Genomic DNA, 25035 nt, shown 5'->3' on the forward strand with positions numbered 1-25035 from the left:
AAAATACATCAAACAAGTGACATCATGTACTCCCATTGCATCACATCAGGATAATATAATTTCTGACCGTCTCCCATTTTGCAGGTTAATATTAAGTTCACGTTCTCATTACCATTTGGCAGGTTAAGGACCGTGGAGCAGAAAGACTGATGAAAGTAAATGAGATGTTTCGTTAACCCTTCCAAGAACTACTTACTACTGTATCTAGGTCTAAACCTAGATACAGTATGGAAAAGGAAATAGAAAATGTGATTAGCTACCTAGAAGTGAGTGCCATCCATTAGTGCATTTCAGCAGTTAATCTGCTTGCCCTAAAACTGAGCATGGCATATCTGCCAGGGTAGGGAGAGGAGGCAGCCAACAAGTTTCCCAGACTTTGTAGTAACTGAATTGTTGTTATGGCTATCCTCCCTGAGGCTTCACAATCTATTTAATAACAAGTCAGTCTAATCTGTTTGTTGCATGGATTTTTCTATTCTCCTGTCGTGTTACTCCACTATTAAATGGGGGGAGGGAACACTCTAAAACTGAAGAGGGAAAAAGCCTGAGGGCTGCTGATTTTCACAGCTAAAAAATTTTTATATTAAATAATTATACATTTTAACCACTGTCACATAGTTTAGATATAACATTTGGTTTGCATTAATAGACCCTTATAATCCAAGGAGGAATGTTTAGGGTTTATGTGTGTGTGTTTCTTTTACCTTTTTTTTTTTTTATTGAAAAAGAACAAATAACAGCCAGTTATTCTCGGATCCTGTGATGTGTCGTCTCTGCTTTAGAGCAAGTCAATTAAAGGTTGATCTGCCCCCACCTTTAGTTACAGTATCAATAATGGGGCTGTTTGAGCCACAGAGAAAATTCAAGTGAAATTATCAACCATGATACAAGAGCCTAGGTGCTTAGGAAGCACAAAGGACAGATCTCTATTTTCTCGGTGGCATTAACAAAATAGTTCCGAGTAAAAACATATTTTAAAATAGTGAGTGGAACAGTATTGTATTTCTATGAATATAAATACAAAGGTAGAAAGTATATTATTGACAGAAGTAGTACATAAGTCTAGAATTAAGTCTAATTATGTTAACCACGTAACATTGGGCAAACAGTGCAATCACAAAATAATTAATGTGTCTAGATCAGTAATCATCAACAGCATCTGAACCCATCGGTCTATCTTACGTTAATATTGCAAAATGAGAGACGGTCAGAAATTATATTATCCTGATGTGATGCAATGGGAGTACATGATGTCACTTGTTTGATGTATTCTCGCCCAAAAATTGCTAGTCATCTAAATATAAATACCTAGTCATAGGAAATACAAAGCCAAGGGAACATGTTAAAGGACAGTGTGCTGATGCCATCAGTCAGATCCAGTCTGTTGGGCAAATGAAATAATTTCAAATGGGGAAAAAAATTAAGCTTAAGAGACATAGAATGAAAGGCATTAGGAGAGATGTTTAGAGACCTAGCAACCAAGCAACCAAATATAACGAGTGGACCTTGATTTGGTTAGATTCAAACAAACCAACTGTTTTAAAAATCGAAACAGGGAATTTGAATACTAACTAGATATTTGTTGATATTAAGAATTTGATTTTTAGGGGAGCCTGGGTGGCCCAGTCAGTTAAGCGTCTGCCTTCAGCTCAGGTCATGATCACAGGATCCTGTGATCCACCCCGAGTCAGGCTCACTGCTCAGCGGGGAGTCTGCTCCTCCCTCTCTCTGTCTCAAATGAATAAATAAAATCTTTTAAAAAAGGAATTTTACTTTTAATATTTTAGGTGTGATACTGTTACTGTGAATATGGTCTTTTTAAAGTATCTCTATTTAGAGGTACATCTCAAGTATTAATTACTGACGTGGTAAGATGTCTGAGACTTGCTTCAAAATCTAGTAATGCAGAGAAAATAGTAGGTGAAGTTATAGATGAAATAAATGTGACTACATGTTCCCTTTTTTTTGAGGCTGGGTAATGAGTACATAAGGGATTTATTATACTGTTTTCTTTTTTATTATATACATGTGTATTTTAAATATTGTATAACAAAAAGTTTTTTAAATGCTAAGTGATTCAGCTCTTTATTTTCTGTCTGAAATTTTGGTTAAAATTTGTTTCATTTTTATAAAATTAGGATGGCTCTGTTTCTTAAAATCTGAATGGTGGATGTTCTCTTTAATAGTTCAAATAAAGGCTGTCTAAATTGCATAGATTGTGAATCTATATTGAGTATTCCACATACTTCATGCTGCGTTTTCCATCAGTAATGTTGGCTCGTTATGGCAGTGAACGGGAAGGGAGAGTAAAAGGGAGAAAGAAAGAGCTGATCGCTTCTTCTGTCATGTTGCAAACCATTGTTGTTCTTTTCATTCATATCTCTCAAAGAAAAATGCTAGCCATTAAAGCTAGGAATTTAACACAGTCTTACCCAAATACTTGCCATGTCTGTTTGCCGTGGAAAATACCTGTTCAACCACTGAACAGTGTTTATGGATCACCCATTCTGTATCCAGAATCCTGTTTTAAGAGACTTTACCCTGGGGCGCCTGGGTGGCACAGCGGTTAAGCGTCTGCCTTCGGCTCAGGGCGTGATCCCGGCGTTGTGGGATCGAGCCCCACATCAGGCTCCTCTGCTATGAGCCTGCTTCTTCCTCTCCCACTCCCCCTGCTTGTGTTCCCTCTCTCACTGGCTGTGTCTATCTCTGTCAAATAAATAAAATAAAATCTTTAAAAAAAAAAAAAAAAGAGAGACTTTACCCTGACCCTCCATTATCATGATTGTCATTCCTTTTCATTTGCCCTAATAATTAGGCTTTTTTCTTTTTCATTCCCCCGTTTGGTAGTTTGGAAACCCTGCACACTTGGGTGTTTGGCATAAACAGAGAAGAGAAGGAGACAATGTAAGGATAGGGGATGTGTGACAAATTAGGGATCCACAAGAGCTTTCAGAAGATTTTAAAGCGTTCTAGAACCACTTTCCTAAGTTCCACAGGTCTTACTACGTAGACATGTAACATTCGCTATGCCAGATGTTGACTGTATCCTTGTGTCCATTTTTTTTCCAGAACAGTTATTGATGATCCTGGCTCTGTACTCTATCTCACATGTGAATTCATTCCTCCTTCAGCACTAAAACAGCTATCTATGGTGGTTGTCCGTGAATTAAGAACTGAAAATGGCTGTTACAGTGAGAAACATCATTTTTTTCAAAAAGCAAAGCATAAACTTAATATGTACTTTCTTTTCACACTTACAATGAAAATAAAAAATTTTTCAGAAATTAAACTTTACTGTTTATGAAAATTAAAAAATCTTTACATTGGGTATCAATGGAAAGAAAGTGAATAGCATTCTTTAGACATATGCCAAATTTGATAGGGTCTTTATACGAATATAAAGAATTGTATGTAAATAAATCATTTGCTTTTGAATGTCTAAATAGGATAAATAATCAAGGTGTAGTATATGTTTAATAAAAAAAATCGGGGCTTATGATAATTCCTGTTAAGTAAATTTTTACATAGACTTTTCAAAACATTTTAAATCCTGAAGTAAAAAAATGAAATTGTATACATCATAAACAAAGCTATTTATAATGACAAATTTTAAGGGGTTTTGATGCCAGCCAGTGTATTTTACTACAGATCTCTACAGTTTAGTCCCATGTTCACTCTGCTCAATCTCATGCAGAGCAAATAGAAAAACAGGACCCTTTCCCTGCTCCCTACCAGTGCCAGCTCTTTTAAAAAAATATGTAAGATTTAGGGGCGCCTGGATGGTTCAGTCAGTCTTCGGCTCAGATCATAATCTCAGGGTCCTGAGAATGAACCCCACATTGGGCTCCCTGCTCAGCGGGGAGCCCGCTTCTCCCCTCTCCTTCTGCCTCTCCCCCGGGCTTGTGTTCTCTCTCACTCTGCTCTCTCTCTCTAATAAATAAATAAATAAAATCTTAAAATATATATAAGATTTAAATTGTTTTACACATTTCTAAAAAAAAAGTATATTAGTGTGTGCGCTTTCTTTTTTATTTTAAATCTTTAAAAATGTTTTTCATGTCTTTTTTTTTTTTTAAACCTTTAGAGGGTTTTAGGAAGAATAGAAATGAGGGAGACAATAGCAGTTATTAGACCATGGTTGCAAACAATTTGCAGTAGCCCATCTATTTCAAGGCTGACCCTTTGCCTAACTAGCACCCTAAGTTATGGCAAAATACTTAGGAAAGAGAGCCTAGTGTTGTATTTAGCCATTTTACTATTTTCATCTCACTTTCACTCTTTCAAATGTCAACTGAAATGTTATAAAACCCTACCATTCTGATTTCTACTTTAACTGGTTGGAACACCTGGTGTGGGCTGGGCTTAAACAGAAATCATACTGCCTGTATAATTTATAGAGATACCAGAGGGAACTGTTTGTTTCATTTTTGACTAGTACTACATCCTTTTTGATCTTCCTCTTCCCATATGGTCTTCTGGATCTTTTATTCATAGATTCAAAGCACTAACACAAAATGCTTTTGTCAAAGAATATTTAACATCTTCTAAAATGCGTTTACCTCTAGTCCCTAAGAAAGTTACTTGAATTGTGAAAAGGACTAGTATTTCCTGTGCCTTTAATGATTTTGCTCTGCATTAAATACATAATTTTTCTGTTTAGGAAACTGGTTGGAATATTATTTATTTATATCTTACCTTTTCTTGGAATTCATTTTACACAATCATTATAGGAGTCGAAAAATATGATAGAGTAGCATGGGGAAAAGTGGAATGAAGAATGAAGAAAACAAGGGTGAGAATGAATAGAGCCAGTAATGAGACCAAAAATGTTCATGACAGTGGCTCGTTTTACATTTTACTTTAAACTTGCTAACAGCCAATGGAAACCAAGACTTTGCTGTCCCTATTACTCGTGATATTTTAAAGACTAAATTGTAAAGCACATTCTGAGAGTATGGACATTTTTTTCAGGTAAAATGTTAGAGGAAATGTATGCGTCAGACTGTAAGCCTTAGATCTTTCCCACATTCCGTGAGATATCACTCCTGCCCATCTATGGCCATCTTGTTTGCACCTTCTGTTGGTCATATAGGTGACTGGGTATTGATTGTGGATGGGTCAGCCCAAATCCATCCGCACTCAAGAAAGGTGACTCAGGGCTCCTGTCCTGGTGTCGATAGGTCAGGAGCAACTGCATCCTATATGAGGGACACCATTTTTCAATCAAGTGCTCTTTCTTTTCCCTAAACTCACTATCACCCTCAGATCATATAAACAATTATGAAGAGAGATCCTTTGGCCCGTCTTCACTTGTTATGCCTTGCTTAGTCCAAATTATAGGTATATACCATTTCAGGGGCAATTCAGAGCCATAATACACAAAAACAATAATAAACTACCATTACGAGCATGTTTTCATGGTTTCCCTTTTCCTGAATCCTGAGATCAAGTGGTCCTCTGAAACTGGGGATGTACTGTATGGTGACTAACATAATATAATAAAAAAACATTGGATCGGTTTCCATCCAATAGAGAATTGTCCACGGTCTGATAACATGATAAAAACACAGAAAGGAACCTTGGTCCTAGAAAAAAATCCTAAATTTAGAGGAAGAATTTTTGTTTTCTTGTGATGGATTGTACAATAAATAAATTTGGAAGAGGCTCTTAAAAAGTAGTTAGATACCAAGAAGGATTGCTTTCTGAGTATTATTGCTGAGATACCCTTATTATCTATAGGCTAGTGATTTCTCAAACTAGGGTCCTTAGAGCCCCTTAAGGACAATAATGTAGGAGATGGGGATAACTGTTTTCCTTCTGGCTCCCCACCTCTGCTTCAGCCAGGCAAAGCAGTTCACCTTCAGTATCTGTCCTAAATATTGGCCTTCCTACCTTCAACTTACCGAAATAGCCTAGTGGAAGAATGAAGTCGGTTGAGCATCTGCCTGCAGCTCAGGTCATGATGTCAGGTTCCTGCATCAGGCTCCTTGCTCAGCAGTCTGCCTCTCCTTCTGCCCCTCCCCCTGCTCACGCACGAGCTCGCTCTCTCTCTCTCTCTATCTTTCTCTCAAATAAATATTTTTTTAAAAAAAGACTTGGGACTTCCACATTGTATTCAAGAAGTAGCATTCTCAGGGATTCAAGAGCACTCAAGACAGCTAAAGCACAGAATGAGCGCTACCTAGCTAAGAACACAAAATAAACTAGTAGAATATTTTGTAAATACATTAAGAGAAACAGCAAAATTTTAAATGTACTAATTAAAAGGGATGTCAAAGCAATACTGAATAGAAATAAAAAAGATTTAGAAGTATATTATGATAATTGGGTGGCTCAGTCGGTTAAGTGGCCAACTCTTGATTTTGGCTCAGGTCATGCTCTCAGGATCCTAAGATGAGCCCTATTGTGGGCTCTGCCCTCAGTGGGGAGTTTGCTTGAGACTCTTGCTCTCTCTCTCTCTCTCTTTCCCCCCCCCGCCCCGCCCCCAGCACTCGTGCACTCTCATGTGTGCGCATGCACTGTCTTTATCCCTATCTCTCAAATAAATCTTTTTTTAAATTGTGTTATAATATTATCTCCATATCATAATTAAAGATTTAATTAAAATTAATGAATATACAGAAATTTGTGTTCAACAAAATAGTTACTCATTTAAGGGAGTTTGTTTTAAATTTATCTTGTTACATTCCCAAGCAGAGACTAAAACTTAACAATCATTAGCAGTTATTTTGCCAGATTCCTGGGGTAGAAAATCCTAGGTGCATAATAGGAAATACAGAGTGACCTGGAAACTCTGGAGCCCAGAGTCCATATCTAAGAAAATTATGATGCATTTCATTAAAAAGCAATTTGTAATGCCTAGAGGATAACAAAGTGCTAAGTAATTGCAATATGAATTCATTGCCGAAAAATAAAAACCCAAACAAACCATTTCTCTTTTTAACTGAGAAATGGACCTTGGAATCGGTTAACAAGTAGACTTATAAATAGAGCAATGGATTATAAAGGAAATTATAGCAAACTAATATAGAGTCACCAGAAGTTTTCACAATGGATTTAGAATCCAAAAGACCTACACACTTGCTAAGAGAATATCTTCAATTAATAGAATAATAAAGCCCACCCAATAACAAGTGAAAAATTTGAAAGGTAATTTTTAAAATAAACAAATCACAAATTGGAAATAAGACAGTAATGAATTGATAGAAAAGGAGAAATACAGTTGGAAATTTATTTGAGCTAGTGAAATTTCATCGGTAAACGTGGTAGTTCTTGAAGAGTTAAGATGTGCAGAAGAAATACAGAACTTTTGTGTGGAACTCAGAACTTACACTCAGAACTCAAAATATAAAACTAATAGTAAAAAATAGTTAATAAACATGATTAATGAGTGTTCATCTGTTAATTACCTCTTAAGTAAAGGAGGATCACCTAAGAATCATTTTTAAAACATTGTGAAAGAATATATTGTAATAATGAAATAAATAGATCATGTAATGCTCCTAAATTGGGATGGTTTAAAGAACAATTTGAAGACATTGTCATAACACAAAGGGGAGAGATGTTTGTTTTACTTGGACATGTCTAATATTATGTTGGTGGTCTCCCAAACTGGCTGATTCCCAGCCCTTCACAATTTTCAAGCTGTGGGAATTGAAGCGAACTCTAGAATATGGCAGTGCATTTCATACTGCTACATACCTCTCCCACTGGAGCCTTCACGTTCAGATTTCTACCTGAGTGGTTCCAGCACTAACTTACTGCCTCTCGATAGGTGAGTAGAAGGAGAGCTAGATCTTGTTTTTTTGTTTTAAGACAAATGTTTCACACTTTGGGTTGTTATAGATACGTGAATGCTTCTTCCATCAAACCCTGCTGGGCTCGTCGGAGTCCTCTCTTACAGGTTTCTGGCTTTAAGAACAGCCTACCAAAAGTCTCTGGACATGTTCTTGCCTTTGGACATGTGATCCAGTGGGGTGTCACACAAGTTCTGTAATGAGTATTGGTAAGACAGTTGTAAGCACTGGTGGAAGACATGGACTTTGCGTCTTTTCACTGTTACAGCCCAGCCTCTAAGAATGTCTGGCACTCAGTAGATAATCAGCAAATGTTTATTAATTGGATTCATGTTATATTTACAATAAACATCTTTTCTGTAAGATACAGAAAAAAGATCCAAATTAAGGGGAAGGGGGGAATCTGACTCCTTTATGGAATGATTGAAATAGTTTCTAAAATTACGTAAGAATTGCCTTGAAAATAACAAAGAGTTAAGATCAGCTATCAATTATTTAGCATCCCACTCAATGCTAGTTGATAAACACAGAATTAAACCACAGCCTTTACCCTCAAGAAGACAGTCATAGTTTGGTGACTATGCTTAATTTTCGAACTATTAATGAGGGTTCTGTATATACACATATATGTACGTGTGTGTATAAAATTTCTTAATGCAGTGATTTTTGTTTCCTATTCCCCTTCTCCCATTTTGCCCATCCCCCACTGCCCTCCCCTCTGGCAACCATCAGTTTGTTCTTCAGATTTATGGGTCGGTTTCTGCTTTTTGTTTGTTTCTGTTTTGTTTTTTTAGATTCCACATATAAGTGAAATCATATAGTATTTGTCTTTCTCAGACTTATTTCACTTAGCAGAATACCCTCCAGGTCCATCCATGTTGTCACAAATGTTAAGATCTCTTTTTTTGTCTTATGGCTGAGTAATACTTTGTGTATATATACACCACATTTTCTTTATCCATTCATCTCTCAATGGGTATTTGGGCTGCTTTCATAATGGCACTAATGTAAATAATGCTGCAATAAATATAGGGGTACATATATGTTTTCAAATTAGTGTTTTCATTTTCTTTGGGTAAATATCCAGGAGTGGAATTACTGAGTCATATGTTAGTTCTGTTAATTTTTTGAGGAACTTCCGTCCTGTTTTTCACAATGGCTATGCCAATTTACATTCCCACCAACAGTGCATGAGGGTTACTTCTCCACATCTTCACCAACACTTGTTATTTCTTGTCTTTTTTTTTCTTTTTTATTCTAGCCATTCTGGCAGGTGGAAGGTGATATCTCATTGTGGTTTTATTTTGCATTTCCCTGATGACTAGTGATGTTGAACATCTTTTCACATGTCTGTTGGCTGTCTGTATGGCTTCCTTGGAAAAATGTCTAGTCAGGTTCTCTGCCCATTTTTAATCAGATTATTTGGGAGGTTTTTGGTGTTGACTTGTATATATTCTCTCTGTATTTTGCATATTAACCCTTTAGCAGATAGATACCACTTGCAGATATCTCCTTCCTTTCTGTAAGCTGCCGTTTTGTTTTGTTGATGGTTCCCTTCTCTGTTAATACAGAGATTTTTTTTTCCAATAAAACAAAGCAGTTAAATTTTACAGTTTTACTATGTTCTAGTCCCAGGCTGTGGCCTGGTTTTCTTTTCAACAGAGAAATAACTCAGGTTCTGTTCAATTCAGTGTGTCTTGTAGGAGAGTAATGGTAGTTGCCTGCACCTACTACTAATAGAAAGAACCCCATCTAGACTCAGAGAAAGAGGGAAAGACATGGTAACATTACCATGTGGCTTCATCAAACTCTCCACTCCCCTCACCACTACTGCTTACCTATAGTGTCCACGAATGCAGGGTAGCCCACTTCAGACACAGTAGAATCGGAAGGAAATTGGGGACAGACAAGTAGACCATTTTTCAAAATTATTCCTAAGTGATACAGAGTGAAAGTAAGCTTTATTAGAGTGTTCAATTTCATGGACATATAACATGCATATTGTAACATGGTACCTGCATATGCCGTTCTAGAATTTGTGTAATTCCGAAGGAGTTTCCAGACTGTCTTTCTACACATTCTATCCCCAAAATAGCATTGGAAGCCTGAAGCAACATAGTATGTGAGGGAACTGCAAATAATTAGAAGTGCCTAGACTGTAGGTTTGTGTGGAAAAGGGCAGACTGGAAGGAACCGGGTGGCAGAGGGCTGCCTGGGGCATGCTAAGATGTTTGGTTTGAATCCTCTGTGGATCTGTTACTCATTGGCATCACGAGAATGATGCTGGATCCAAACGTTTGAAAAATCCCTGTAGCGGCAGCATGGAAGAGAGCCTGAAAGGGTGAGAAATCAAAGCCAGGAAGACAAGTTAGGAGAGTCTGAAAGGATGATCCAGCCAAAAGACACTGAGAAGATGAAGGCCTGAACTGTGTGGTAGTAGGGATGAATTCAAAAGGTACATGTTTTAAGTGACTTGTTTGGGCCAGATACTGCCTCAGTTTCTGGAAGTACAGCTGTGAATGAGGCTGACTTTGCTGCCCTCATGGTGCTTGCCACACTGGTGAGTGGAGAATAATAAAATGACTCCATGTTCTTCAGTTTGAGTGACCAGGTGGTCATGATCACATGGGAGCTGGTGTGCGGGGGGGAAAGACTTTCAACATATTGAATACAAAGTGTGTTATAGCCAGTATGCACTTGGAAGTACAGCTCTAGAGTTAAAGACTAAGGTTTGGGCTTTTTTCAGAAGGCCTGTTTGTATTTGTTTTCAGTCATAATACTTTGTTTTATGATAACATCAATCAGGGCTTTTGGTTGCAAATAGAATCCTCTCTATTCTGTAAGCACCACAGGAACGTACTAAAAGCTTTTGGGTATCAACTTGGTGGAATCTCTAGGAAGTCCAGAGAACCTGATTCTGAGTAAGGGTGTCCAAGAAAAATGCCCACTGCCACTGCTGGGTCCGCTCTAGATGCCCCCCGCTATACCATTGCCACCCCCTCACACGGCTTCCTACAGACCCTCAGTTGCTGGCCTGCCCTCCCTGCAGAGGAGTCCGGGCAGGCATGTTCTCTGCCTTGTGGGACAGTCCCCAAATAAGCAGGGTTTTGAAGACACTGCACAGCCATACATGTCTAGCAAACATATTTTTGCCTGCATTTATGCCTGTGAAATAAAAAATAAAACATTTTATTTCAGAAGTATGTAGAATTTGACAGTGGTTTACCACAAATTTTTATGTAACATTGTGATGAAGGTATGGTGTCTTCCTTAAAACAAAATTAATATTGTTCACATTAATGTATTAATTTGCTGATGAACTTGCTTTTCATTGTTCACTGTGTGACTAGACAGTCCCAAACTTATGAATGGATTTCATTCTAGAAGGTTGTGGGTAATTAAGTCATTAGAAATTGTGTATGCATCTTTCCACTGAAACAAAGTTATCGTGGGTGATTCAGTTCTCGTATTTTAAAATGTGTTTTATATTCCGGCGGAAGCTCCTTGAACACAAGCTACTTGGCATCTTCAGATAAGAAGGGAATGGGATGGAGTCATTGTGGGCACAGTGCCTAGAGACACACTGTAGACAGTCAATAAAAGTTGGGGAAGTGTTTCTAGGATTAGATGGTTAGAGAGAGGAAGGAAAGAAGGCGAGTATAAGCCTGTTCTAATATGGAGCTGCCTCTAATTGTTCTAATAAAAGCAGGTTACATTCAGTGACTTAAAACAGCATTTCAGAATTGTACGTTTATTATTTAATCCCCAAATCCCAGAGTAGTGAACAGTTTAAGAATCATTTAAAATGTGTGTTTCAAAGGAAAATAGACTATTTTGAATAACATGGCAGTGACCAGTTATAACACAGAATTTGTAAGATTAGTGTGAAGTAATTGGGCTGAATATACAGTCTTCAAAAAATACCATGGAACTTTTTGCTTATTTTTAATCCTAATATTAGCTTATTTTCCTAACGATTTTTATCTTTTATCTAAAATAGGGTAGAGAAAAATATTAACTGAGGCTTTCATTACCTTCATCTGGGAATGGCTTATTGTATTTTTTTATTTAAATTCAAATAATTAACATATAATGTATTATTAGTTTCAGAGGTAGAGGTCAGTGATTAGAGTCTTATATAATACCCAGTGCTCATTACATCATGTGCCCTCCTTAATGTCCATCACCCAGTTACCCCATCCCCCCACCTCTCTCCCCTTGTTCATTCAGAATAATTAAGAACTCTATTACAGGTGGCTGGGTGGCTCAGTCAGCTAAGCCTCTGCCTTCAGCTCAGGTCTTGATCTCAGGATCCTGAGATCCAGCCCTGCTCAGCGGGGAGTCTGCTTGTCCCTCTCCCTCTGCCCTTCCATCCTGCTCTTGCTCTTTCTCTCTTTCTCTCTCAAATAAATAACAAATTTTAAAAATCTTTTTAAAAATGTTTAAAAAAAAAGAATTCGATATTCTACACAGTTTGTTGCAACAACATATATTAAGCATCTGCTATGTGTGAGGCAGTATAACATAAAAAGATGGGCAAAATGGCCACAATCTTTGCCCAGTTTGAGCATTTATCATGAATTGTATTCTGTGACCTATAATTATGAGAATAAAAAGTCTTTTAAAGGTATTTCATTAAAGTTTATGTAAGTTTCAAACTCAGAAGATAATTTTCATGATATTCGCAGGAAACTTGAGGTATGTTAAACATTTCTGCTTGGCAGTTTAATTTATCACATATTTTAATATTGGCAGACCAGATGAACATTTTGATAGGAACACAGTTGGGTAATAACCTCAGTGTTTAGAAAACTAATTTAGATGATAGAATGAAATAAAAACAGATTCAAGGGAACCACTTTTGGACTCACAGAATGTGATAAGCCACCCTCAAGAGCAAGACAACAAATGTGCCTTTACTGGTATTTGACCAAGTTTGCATCTTTTCCTGTCCCATCAGTCCCTTCTGAAATCAGGAGTGCATCAGATAAAGGAAAGTCAGCAGAGTGCCAAAGATTTGCATTAACTGGTTGACTCTATTCACTGGAAGCTTGCCCCCCTGCTTGCAGCTAGTTCAAGGTTCTGGAATGTAAACTGCTTTGCCTCTGACAAAGTAAAGGCAAATCACACACAAAGTTGAAGTTCAGGCAGTTCTTACTGAATCTGGAGTTTCATTAACCATTTAATGAATTGGGGAAATATCAGGGGTTAACAAGAACTTAAAATCTTAGAACTATAGCACTGAAAGCATTTTTCCCTTCTTATATTCCAGGTCCTTTTTTTTATGGTGTTTCCTTAAGCCCAAATCACACATCTTTTCCTTAAACTTAATACATTCCAAAAACCTGTCAATACGTGCTTTTTTTCTGATTTCAAAAAAGTACAAATGTTTAAGAAGGAAAAGGAAAATAAAAAAAAGACTTTTTAGTTGTACCCCACAGAAACAGCTGCTAACACTTGGGTTTTTATTTTTCCAGACTTCTTTTTTAGGCATAGTGTGTGTGTGTGTGTGTGTGTGTGTGTGTGTGTGTGTGTGTACATGTTATGCAAAAATGGAATCATAAGCCATTCTGCCATATATAGTAGTGAGAAGTCCTGACTTTGGAATCAGGCCATCCTGCATTTAAATCTCAGCAATTCTGGTTAATAACAAAGACGTTGGCCAGTTTCTTTACCTGTAAAATAAGGATGATAATGTATCTATTCATAAGGTTGTTATGAATAATATAAAGGAGATAATTTATGTGAAATACTTCATTAAGCAAATGCTTGATAATCCAGCCTTTTGTGCTCTTGTTCTTATGTTCTACCACACTGTCCTCTTAGCACCCTGCTCTCCTGTATTTGGGGGATGGGAGTGTGAGGCAGGGGGGCAGGGAGGCACAGATAATGTTTTTAAGCACAAATTCATTAAAATTTAAATTTATTAAACTTGGTTAGAGACATGTATAGCTAAAATATTCTCTTGGATTTTCAAACCTTATATTTTTGATATAAAGGTTTATTATATGGTTTAAGTTTTATACGGTAGCATTCAGTTCGAACTAACTCCATTAACTTTTGTGTCTATTATAGTTTCTAGGGCTTCTTTTGAAAATAACTAAAATGAATGAAGTTCTTAACAGCCTTTTGGGTCCTTTTTAATGTGTTGCATTCAGTATACACATACATAAGTACTCTGTATATAATGTAGATTTTTTTAATGTATATGTAGTTTTCATATTATCACAGAAAGCAACATAATATAAGTACCATGAATATCATACATAGCTATTCTATTTTATTTTTCTTATCCAAGGGGAATCTTATGTCACTTTATAATTTGCCTTAATTTTCAGGTGGAAATATAGTTTTGTCCCAGATTGATATGGAAGGTTAAATAGTGTCTAAAAATTAACTTAGTTAGAAGAGTGGCTTTAAAGTTTGAGATTTTTATACTTTTATGAAATGAAATGTGAAAATTAAATGTTTATGTGCAAAATAAGACCACAGTTAAATTTTATTATGAAGTAAATGTTCCTTTTTTTCCCCTTTTCTCTAGCTCAACTGAGAAGTCGTTTCCTTGGAGATCAACAGGTATGAGTTTTTATTATATAAAAAAATCTTCCTTATGTCTTATACACGCAACAAGAGTGGTTTCATAGCCTGCTTTCTCAATTTACTGCCTCTTGGTGAAATAAGCCAAGCAAAGCCTTTACTAGTGACAATGTTGAGCTACTTTGCTTTGAAGTAGTTTTTAATTACTTGATTTTTTGAACATTGTGGAGTAGGTTTGTATATGTCAGCTATAAAGAAAGTTAAAGCATTGGACATCAACATATCAATGTTATAATCACTGGACACTTTTCAGTATCAACATATATTATCTAAATATTTTCTTTTCTGTCATAAGAAAGTACAGAAATGCCCTCAAAAGTTACTGCATCATCTGGGAAAGTTGGCTAATCATTTATATAAATCAAGGTCTTTCCTTTCATAATGTTTCCCACACTCAAGAGAAGAGTTGCCTTAAACATTCTTATTCTTTGTGTATCCGGATGTAAAATATATGGTAGCTTCTAATATAGTCCAGAAGCTTCTAATGTAATCTCCTTATCTTTTTACCCCAAATTCATTTCATACAAAGGATCAATCACATTAAAGAGAGTGTCTGCCACTTTCACAAATATTTAATGTCTTCACACTCAGTGTTCATTCATTGAATGTTTGTTGAGCACCTCCACCGTAGACCCAGTACTGTACACATGGCTGGTCACACAGCGAGGGCACAATTTGCGGATGTTCTGCACTTCCTGTGCTGCCTATAATGTAAAGAATGATCATCAACATATAAATGGCAAAATGGGCCTTGATTTCTAAATACTTTGACAGTTTTTAAACGAGTTTTGAACTTGATTAAAACTCAAAAATCACCAAATGCCTGGTATCTGAGTTTACCAGGACCTGCTACCAGGAGTCTGGTGTTATTCTTAGTGCATGCAAGGCAATCTGCTGTTGTATAAAGAAGCTGTTCCCAAGAGTTGTAGTGTTTATTCAAACCAAAGGCATATGAAAAGCTACTTAGCAGTAAGACTCACGAGTAGTGTAGTATAAGGAAAATCATGCCATGAAATAATATGGGGTTAAATGCCAGAACAATATCATGTGGGAAACTGTTGTAAATGGACAGCCTACTTCTGAGATTGCTTTGCAGGGAAGATGGGCCTGGAGCCTAGGGCTTGACAGGTAGTAAGGTTCTGGAGAGCGCTTTGTCACTGGGCAGCAGAAGAGACAGAAATGTCACATCCGAACATCTAAAACTGGTTTAGGAGATGGTAAAATGTGCAAAGTCTAGATGGCCACATTTGTTCAAATTATAGAGATCTGTAAATACAACTCGAAAGTGAACTCTCCTGCAGGCCATGGGGAACCACTGAAAGTCCTCTGAGCAAAAAGTCACCTGATCGAAACATTCCTCAGGAGAAATATCAGAACTATGAACTATTAAAAAGTGATTTCAAAAATTTTAAGGAAAAATGCAAAGGACACAGTAGTGCATTTGGTACTTGGTTGTAGCAAAAATTTACCACTTAATATAAAATTCTTCTGTAAGTTTAGCTTTAATAGTGCATCACTAATTTATTCCAGAAGTATTTCTTGAGAGCTTTAAATGGTTGTCTAGCACATAGTTGTCAACATTTAAAACAAATATCCTTGTCCTCTTAAGTGGTTCAAGTCTAGTGGAGGTATGTAACTCTATACACTCGAAATTTGGTGGGGGTGTGGGAAGGGAGCTATAAAGGAAAACTACAGGTATATGCCATATGTACTGATATTCCCTATTTCCGGACATTCAGGTTGTTTCTAATTTTTTACTATTGTAAATAACATTGTGGTAAACATCCCTGTATATAAAATTATATCTATACCTTTGATTTAGGCTAGACTTTTAAGAAATAAAATATTATTTAGAGTATATGAACATTTTTAAGGCTCTTATTTGTGACCAAGTTGCTTTCCTGAAAAGACTGTATTATTTCTCCTTCCCTTTAGGTATGTAACGTTGATCCTCTTGTCCTTCCTCATTTGACATCATCATTTATATTTCTTTTACATACAAAATATTAAAATCTCCTATATATATTGCCCTTTTCTGTTGAGTGGTAGTATTTGGTAGGTGAGAGCTCTTTGCAGCCCAGTGCTGATAGCTGTATCAATCAGGTGGGGAAAACCCAGCTCATGCCAGTTAGTTCCAGATGAGGGATTTGATTTGGGAGGTTATGGTTCAGGTGTGGATCACAAGGTTTGGGAGGATTAAACAGCATGTCGAAACACCCAAGAGGGTGGGTATAGCTACTACCATTTCTAGGACTGAAGGAAGGGGCAGTGAGTTAGGTGGTTTTGTTTTTAAACGGGACCACTGGTGGGAGGTGGGGCCGGGGGAGATTTTCAGCATTAGCTGGAACTAGGAAGGAGATAAAGCCAAGCCAGAAATGCTGCCTAGAGCAGAGCTGGAGGACATCTGGCTTCTCTGCGCAGCTCTCCTCCTGATACACCCCAGGCTGCCCTGGCTGAACTGAACTGGAACAGGCAAGTGGTGGTTTCTCACTACCTAAAGCCAGCCAGGCACAGGGTATAATGGTGTTGATTTACATACAGAGAGAATGAACTTAGATCAGGAAGGACAGGTAATAGAGAATGAAGTATCTGGACCCTTGATGGCCTTTCTATCTCCCCTCCCCTCTGGCACTTTTACTCGGCTTCAGTCATTTGACCACCACCTTCATGACTTACTAATGAATTAAACATAGATAAAATATTATTTATATGTGTATTGTCCAAGTAGCTCCCCCAATACCTTAGTGTTAGGGAAATACAACTCCAGTAATTCACCGTCTTCAGCACAGCTACATTTGTAAATCACACCTAATAACTGTGCTTCATCCCTTACTTTGTCAGGATATGCTCTTAACCCAAACTCTTGTTCAAACTTGGCAGATGTTACATTTACTTACCCTTTTTTTCTTTTGGGGGAAGAGGACTGTATTAATCTTCAACCACTGCAATCACAACTGCTATTTACTCCACATATTTTAACTATATTGACGTTACTTGTGTGTGTCCTTAAATTTGCCTACTTTTCAGCCATGCTTAGGACATTTAAGTTGTAACTATGGCAATAAGCTACAAAGATAAGGGTAGAAAATTGAAATTTGATTGTGTGCATAAAAGAGTAAAATATGATGTTTCATATTTCTTTTTCTAAGTAGTTATAGATGTCTTTAGAAGTTTGATTGAACTAAATAATGACATAAAATGGCAGTTTTGCTGCTACTTTCCTGTAAACTGTTATCTTCTCTTTACCACATTGCATGCAGAGATACTAAACATAGTGTAAAAATCATCTCAGTCTCAACTCACACATGCGTCCAGTTCTAAAGACTGTGGTCCAGTAGACTTAAAATCATTACTACTTACAAGTGTAAAAACTAATTCTATTTTTTCTAGCACATTAACTTGTGATTGATGTTAAGTAAACTTACTGTGGTAATAATTTCATAATATATACATAAATCATTATGTTGTACACCTTGGAATAATACAATGTTATATGCCAATCATAGCTCAATAGAATTGGAAAAAAATAAAATATAATTAAGGCAATAATTCAAAAAAATAATAAAAAATTAAAAATCATCTCATTTTTAGAATTTGGCAGTCCTGGCTTAAAAGTAAAAAATATATATGTGGTCTACTCTGTGTTTAGCTAGATCTTGACAAAGGTAACATCTTTATTCAATTTTCTTGGTTTTCTTAAATAAGAAAAGATTACATGAAAAGATTTAGGATTGAAAGTCTCTTATTCTTCCTCATTTTTTTCTTTAATATTTTGAACGTTTTCCTGTAGACAGTTTCTCTACCTTTATATATATATATATATATTACAAATTTGACTTGAAAAGCTTGGCACTTTAAAAGCTTCTTAGCAATCAGTGAATTGTTGCTGGGCTGTGGTTTGATCACTACCTGCGAGAGATCCTTGCCTACTCAGGTCTTTTCAGGATGGTGCGTTCTGTGGAAATGCCAGAAACTGAGACCAGCTGCTGAATTTTGTTTTTAAATAGCTAACTTACTGCAGAGTCCTTTTCTAAGGAAGAGCTCAGGATGCCGTAGGCAGAAAAGCTTTCCATTGCGTTACCATTCAGTTCAGCGAAATCCCTTTGCTCATTTGCTTGAGCTGGTTGGTTGTTCAGTCATTTGGTCCATCAGTCATTTGGTTGGTTTTTGTATGAGGGTTAATAGACTGTTCGAAAGTAAAAAGCCACGGGGCTCCTGGGTGGCACAGCGGTTAAGCGTCTGCCTTCGGCTCAGGGCGTGATCCCGGCGTTATGGGATCGAGCCCCACATCAGGCTCCTCTGCTATGAGCCTGCTTCTTCCTCTCCCACTCCCCCTGCTTGTGTTCCCTCTCTCGCTGGCTGTCTCTATCTCTGTCAAATAAATAAATAAAATCTTTAAAAAAAAAAAAAAAAAAAAGAAAGTAAAAAGCCAAAGCTTTTTAAATTTGGTGCTCCAAGAGATAACTTCCTAAAGCATGAGGAAGAACTGTCCATTCTACAGAGCACTTCTGTGTCCTCAGGCTGGTTGAGAAGGAATCTTCAGGAGAAGCTTCCCCAGAAGAAATAAAGTTATTTTGAAGCATTTGACCTTATTGTTATCTTGCTTTACTGTTCCCCCTCTCTTCATTGTTCTGTATTTTCTAGCTTACCAGTGTTACATATCTATTCTAAAAACATAAAATACACATCCTTTTGTCTTTTCTTAAGAGAGTTTATCATTTTCTGTTTTGGTTAAGTCTCTTCTCTAGCCATAACCTTGCATTTTTGTGTTTTTTATGTATGTTCTGCTAAAAAGAAGTGAGGAAAGAATGTTGTCTTAGTGTTCCTTCCTGTTTTCTCTTTTATTAGTGTTCCATTTTCCATCATTCACATCTTCATACCTTTTAAAAATTTACGTATTTGTACAATCTCTTGTGTTCTGCCAAAATTTGAGGTGGCTTTTGAGAACACAGACAATAAAATGGAAGATAAACACCATAATTATGAAAATATATAAAAGAGTAATAGGTAAAGGTCTGAGGAAAGTGAGATGCAAATACATGCATATGTAATTATAATTCTTCATGGTGGAAAATATTATGCAGAGTAGCTTTAAAGGAAAGGAAGAAAAGACCTTGGGCTTACTTCTCTTTAAAAAAAGCACACCAATTTACTCACAAAAAAAAAAAAAAAAGCCCACCACCATACATAGTGTGTGTTACCTACCAGACAGAAGCTGTTGAAACCATAAATTGAATCCTTTTGTCAAGTCGTTCATTGGTTGTTACTTAAATCCTCCAGCCACATCCTGTAAAGTGAATTGTGCCACAAGACAAAATTTCACAGTTTTTCTGTTCCAGGAAAAAAAATTACTAGAGTCCAGGCAGTTTCCAGTTTAGTACTTATGCGTAAATTGAGGGGCGGGGAGCAGCATGGCATCAGCCTATTCTTCCCTCCTCACCACCTCCCCAACCCCTCTTCCCTGCAGATTAAGAGAAGGAGCCTCCTTCTGAACCCCAGTGCACTGTCTGTTCCCACAAGCCAAAGAATCAGGCTCACTTGCACTTGAGAAATAGTCGCAAGAGCAGATACTAACATATGTTAAATAACTGTTTGGGGGCGCCTGGGTGGCACAGTGGTTAAGCGTCTGCCTTCGGCTCAGGGCGTGATCCTGGCGTTATGGGATCGAGCCCCACATCAGGCTCCTCTGCTATGAGCCTGCTTCTTCCTCTCCCACTCCCCNAAAAAAAAAAAAAACTGTTTGGGAATTACTACTCCTAAGAAAGTAAAGAAGCCAAAAGATAGCTATAGTCTTTCTGAAAGCAACAAGTTTAGCAAAGGACACAGAAGAAGGAAGGTAAGGGGAATTTCTGGTTGTCCTAGAAGGCATTACAGGGTAAAGAGATTTGTTTGGGGCTTTTACATTAAGTAATGAGTAGGAGAGAAAATTTTAATGACTTCATACAGTTGAGATAGTTGATATTTGATAATAAATACAAAAATGATGATGATAAAATAGAAATTTGAAACTGATAAGATGATTTAACTTCACAGGGCCATACCCATTTACCGTGGAATGTGTACCAGAGTGCCACAGTTTCCCACGCTGTCCATTGAAATCATTGTCGTGTGGTGTGTACTAACGGTAGTAGTTCGTGGACACTGTGAAATTTCAGAATTTATAGGGATTAGGTTTTGCTCTTTGTTTATATATTTAAATTTCATTCCTAAAATGAACAGACACAACTTTCTTCCAGTGTGGTGGGTTTAAAAAAAGAACACACATAAATACTGAAGATAAAAGATAAATGAGAGACTAGCCCTAAGTCAATTTATCTTTCTTTTTTCCTCCATCTGGGGCAAGTAATTTACAGCACAAAAAAGTATCAGCATATCATGAGATAAGACGCAAACTTAAATGGGAACACTTTATGCCTCAGTAGAAATGTAGGGCATTTGTAAAGGCGATAGAGTAGGAAGCTGGATTATACATGTTCATAAATAGGATATTAGAATAGCAATCATGTATAAAGGATGATTATTTTATTGAGGATTTTGGATGTTATTATTTACTGTGGCTATGAATTGTACAAATGACAAAATTTCATCATACATTCATTCCTTCCTGTTTCTCTTCTTTATAACAGGAGGATACGACTTTCTGTGAAAACTTACTGTTTCAGGCCTTCTGAGCCACATAGTCGTGATAGTCATCTTAACCGCAGCTCTGGCACTCTAGCTTCCTGAATGACCACTATAAAGGTCCTCTTAACTTTTTAATGTCGTATTACTAAAGGCCTTCTTATATTTTACAAAAATTAAGTCTGGAAGAACTTGGAGTAAACATTTCCTTCATTCCCACATCTTTTCAGACCATGGCCATTGCCCCCCTCCCCCCAACGCACACACACCTTTGAGTTTGTTTTGTTTTTAATTCAATGAGGATATTATTATACATTATCCTATGACTTGGGTTTTTTCCTTAATAGCATAGTAAAAACCAAGCATGTGTTTCTGTATCAGTATGTAAAGATCTGGCTCTTTTTTAATGGCTAAATACCCACGGTTTAAGAAATTTATGTAAGCAGTCCCTTACTGGTAAATATTTTGGTTTTTTCCAATTTTTTCCTTTGACAAACAGTAGTAAAAGTTTTCTCTGCACATCTGTCTGAGTATCTTTGTCGACTACATTTTTTTAAGTGGAACTGCTGGGCAAGGGTATATATGGGGGCTTTTGGGCAAATATTGTCCAATTGCCCACCAAAAATGTGTAACAGTATGTGGGAGAGGGTGAGACTTTTCCTTTGCCTTCTTAGGTTAAGTGACTGCGGGGGAGGGGGCGATGAATTTAACTGACAATAGTTAAATTAATAGAAAAATAATCCCGAAGTATTTGTATACACATAGGAGCTCACAAAAATAGTTTACCTACACGGCTAACGTTAGGGGTTATCTACCTAACTTAATGGAGAGGAAGTGGGCAGAAAAGGCTTCTGTGGGGAAAAACAAATGGGTTTCTAGGGGAACAAATGGGTGTAAGAAATCTTGTGATAATGTTTGTTTATGCAGGGGCAAGTGGTCCTTCTGTTTTTTTTCTTCATGCCATAAATCTCCCCCAGGGGGGATCCATGGCAGCCTCACTCCCAGAAGTTTCTGCTTTTAGTGAAATAAGGGATGCTCCAAGGCTTCTTTTTACATCTGTTGAATCTCAAATGTCTTTAGTTTAAAATAACGTTCATGCCAACTGTCAGAGTCCAAGTGGGTCCCTGCTGCATTCCTACCTATACCAACTGTTATGCCAATTAATGCTTACTATGTTTCCAGAGTATAGGAGTGTAAATTTTCATGAATATATAAAAATTTAATGAGTTATTAGAGTTTAAAAAAGCCATTTATTTCCAATGCCCTATATCATAAGCTTTATTATGGACAGGTTAAACAGTAAAATCACTTAAAGAAATTATTATTAAGTATTCGTTGAATCAGAACATTACATGGAGACCAGCATACCACTGGCTATTCTTTCATTTGATTAGTTCTTATGGAAGTTGGGGATCAACCTGATCTTGGAATTTAATAAAATTGTCATGTTTCCTGTCTTTCTTTTCTTTTCATATCTGTATCAAAATGATCACATACGTTTTTCTGTCAACAAAAATGCAACAACCACTACCAGAACAAGCAAAAAACAAACTTTTTTTCACCATGGAGGTAATTCAGCTACCAACACCTCATCCCTAGCTTTGCTGTACATTCAAATCACCTGCAGAACTGTTAAGTCTGGGGCCCCAACTAGGCATCGATGGTCTTTGAAGATCCCCCATGATCCCACAGTGTAGTCTGAGAATACTACCTTACTCATAAGTAAATTAATTTAATTACTGGTAATTAAAAGAATTAAAAGTTTATCCTGCCAGTCCTGTACAGATTATATTTTAGGATAACCAAATAACCCTGACCATTAATAGCTATTTAAAGATATCTAAAATATGTCAAAGGAGTTCCTGCTGATAAATGTACAAAGAACAATAAAATTAGAAAAATCACCAATTTGCATCCTCTAATGAAATAATTGATTGAAACAAAGATTGTCAGTGTATGCAAAAACCTCTGTATTTTCGATCCTGGCTGCCCATTAGAATTACCTTGGGAGTTTTTAAATTCCTAATATTCAGACCACAGCTTAGGCTGATTGAATTGGAATCCCTGGGCGTGGGACTCAGTCCACAATAGTGTCTGAGCTCTACACCCACCCCCATCCCAGGCGATTACAGTGTGCAACCAAGGTTGGGAACCACTGCATTAAGAGAGAGGTTGATGGTGAACTTGAAAATAGGAAAAGATGGGACTGCCATCACTTGAATTGGCTGACTGATCTTAACAACTATAAAAGTTAAAGTATGACGCGATGTAAAATACACAACACCATCCATAAAGTATTCTAACCACAAAAGTATGACCTGAAAGCTTCTAGCTCTATCTAACTTTCTGCTTAAAAGACATACAGAGGTTAGAGGATATATAAATGCCACCATGAGAGACCCACACACTAATTCAGAATGTGGAGCATCCTGAATTTATTGCTGTGGTTCCCTCAGTGAGCTAAGAAGATGAAAATGAAGGTATGGGAGTCCCTTTTTAGATTTAAGGTACTAAATAACAATCATTGTCCAGTGCCATCAGTAAATCTTATTTCAGCCTGACTAGTCCAAGCTAACTGAAGAACGTTTTTGAAACATCAGGAAAGTTTGTGAACTCGTTATATGGTATAATGAAATAAATGTAGTTTTTTTCAAAGTCCTTATTTTACAGAGCTACATATGGAAGTATTTAGAGTCAAAATGATCTGACATGAGAGATCTGTTTTAAAATTCTGTAACAGAGGGGCGCCTGGGTGGCACAGCGGTTAAGCGTCTGCCTTCGGCTCAGGGCATGATCCCGGCGTTCTGGGATCGAGCCCCACATCAGGCTCCTCCGCTATGAGCCTGCTTCTTCCTCTCCCACTCCCCATGCTTGTGTTCCCTCTCTCGCTGGCTGTCTCTATCTCTGTCGAATAAATAAATAAAATCTTTAAAAATAAAAAAATAAAAATAAAATAAAATTCTGTAACAGAAGAAAAGAAAAAGAGATAAATGGAGCATTAAAAGTATGGCATAATGTTGTAACTATTAAATTGGAAAGGTTGTTAATTATATTTCTCCCTATTTTTTCAAAAATTTTATTTACTTACTAGAGAGAGAGCGCACAAGCAGGGGGAGCAGCAGGCAGAGGGAGAAATAGACTCCCTGCTGAGCAAGGAGCCCGATGTGGGACTCAATCTCAGGACTCTGGAATCATGACCTGAGCTGAAGGCAGACACTTAAGCAATTGAGCCACCCAGGCATCCCTCCCTATTTTTTTTTAAGATTTATTTATTTTAGAGGGAAGGGAGAGAGAGTCCCAAGCAGACTCCACACTGAGCATGGAGCCTGATGTGGAACTTGATCCCAGGACTCTGAGATCATGACCTGAGCCGAAATCAAGAGTGGGGCGCTTATCCGAATGAGTCACCCAAGCGCCCCTTCTCTCTCTACTTTTATGTTTGAAAACTTTAATTTTAAAAAACTTAAATACAAATTCTTTAAACAAAGCATTCGGCATATTGGAGGTTAAAAGACTACATCAGAGTGACACATGTTAAAGCCAGCCAGCTCTTGGCCATACTGCCAGTGTGAGCCATGGCACAAATGAACCCACTATGAGATGAATGACAGTTTCCAGCCAGTAGGCGTTATTTAATGTATATTTCCATATAGGTAGGATTTTGTTAAATGAATCCTAATTTAAGCCGAATTACATGTAATGTGCTGCACATCAGTCTTTCTGCTAGTTTAGAACTCTGTATTTATCACTGTGTTTGTGCAGGTTCTAGCTTCACTGTACCCATCTTAGCTGCAGACACTTTCACAGCATAACTAGTTAGCCATAAGGCAGTTGTGCTGTAAAAGATAAAATCACAGAGGGGCACCTGGGTGGCTTAGTCGTTGGGCATCTGCCTTCGGCTCGGGATGTGATCCCAGGGTCCTGGGATCGAGCCCCTCATTGGGCTCCCTGCTCTGCTGCGAGCCTGCTTCTTCCTCTCCCATCCCCCCTGCTTGTGTTCCCTCTCTCACTGGCTGTCTCT

The 25035-nt window shown here is 37.3% G+C and overlaps 1 protein-coding gene across 8 annotated transcripts in view; it reads left to right on the plus strand.

The window, feature by feature from the left end:
* Nucleotides 1–25035, plus strand: part of PKP4 (plakophilin 4) — a 163113-nt gene that overhangs the window by 69982 nt on the left and 68096 nt on the right. For all 8 annotated transcript variants that reach the window (XM_034654607.1, XM_034654604.1, XM_034654605.1 and 5 more), the window contains exon 3: nt 14338–14372. In XM_034654607.1, coding sequence (XP_034510498.1) covers nt 14338–14372 — 35 coding nt within the window. The remainder of the gene's footprint in view (nt 1–14337; nt 14373–25035) is intronic.

The sequence above is a fragment of the Ailuropoda melanoleuca genome, chromosome 2 (assembly GCF_002007445.2).
Source record: "Ailuropoda melanoleuca isolate Jingjing chromosome 2, ASM200744v2, whole genome shotgun sequence".
Lineage (NCBI taxonomy): Eukaryota > Metazoa > Chordata > Mammalia > Carnivora > Ursidae > Ailuropoda > Ailuropoda melanoleuca.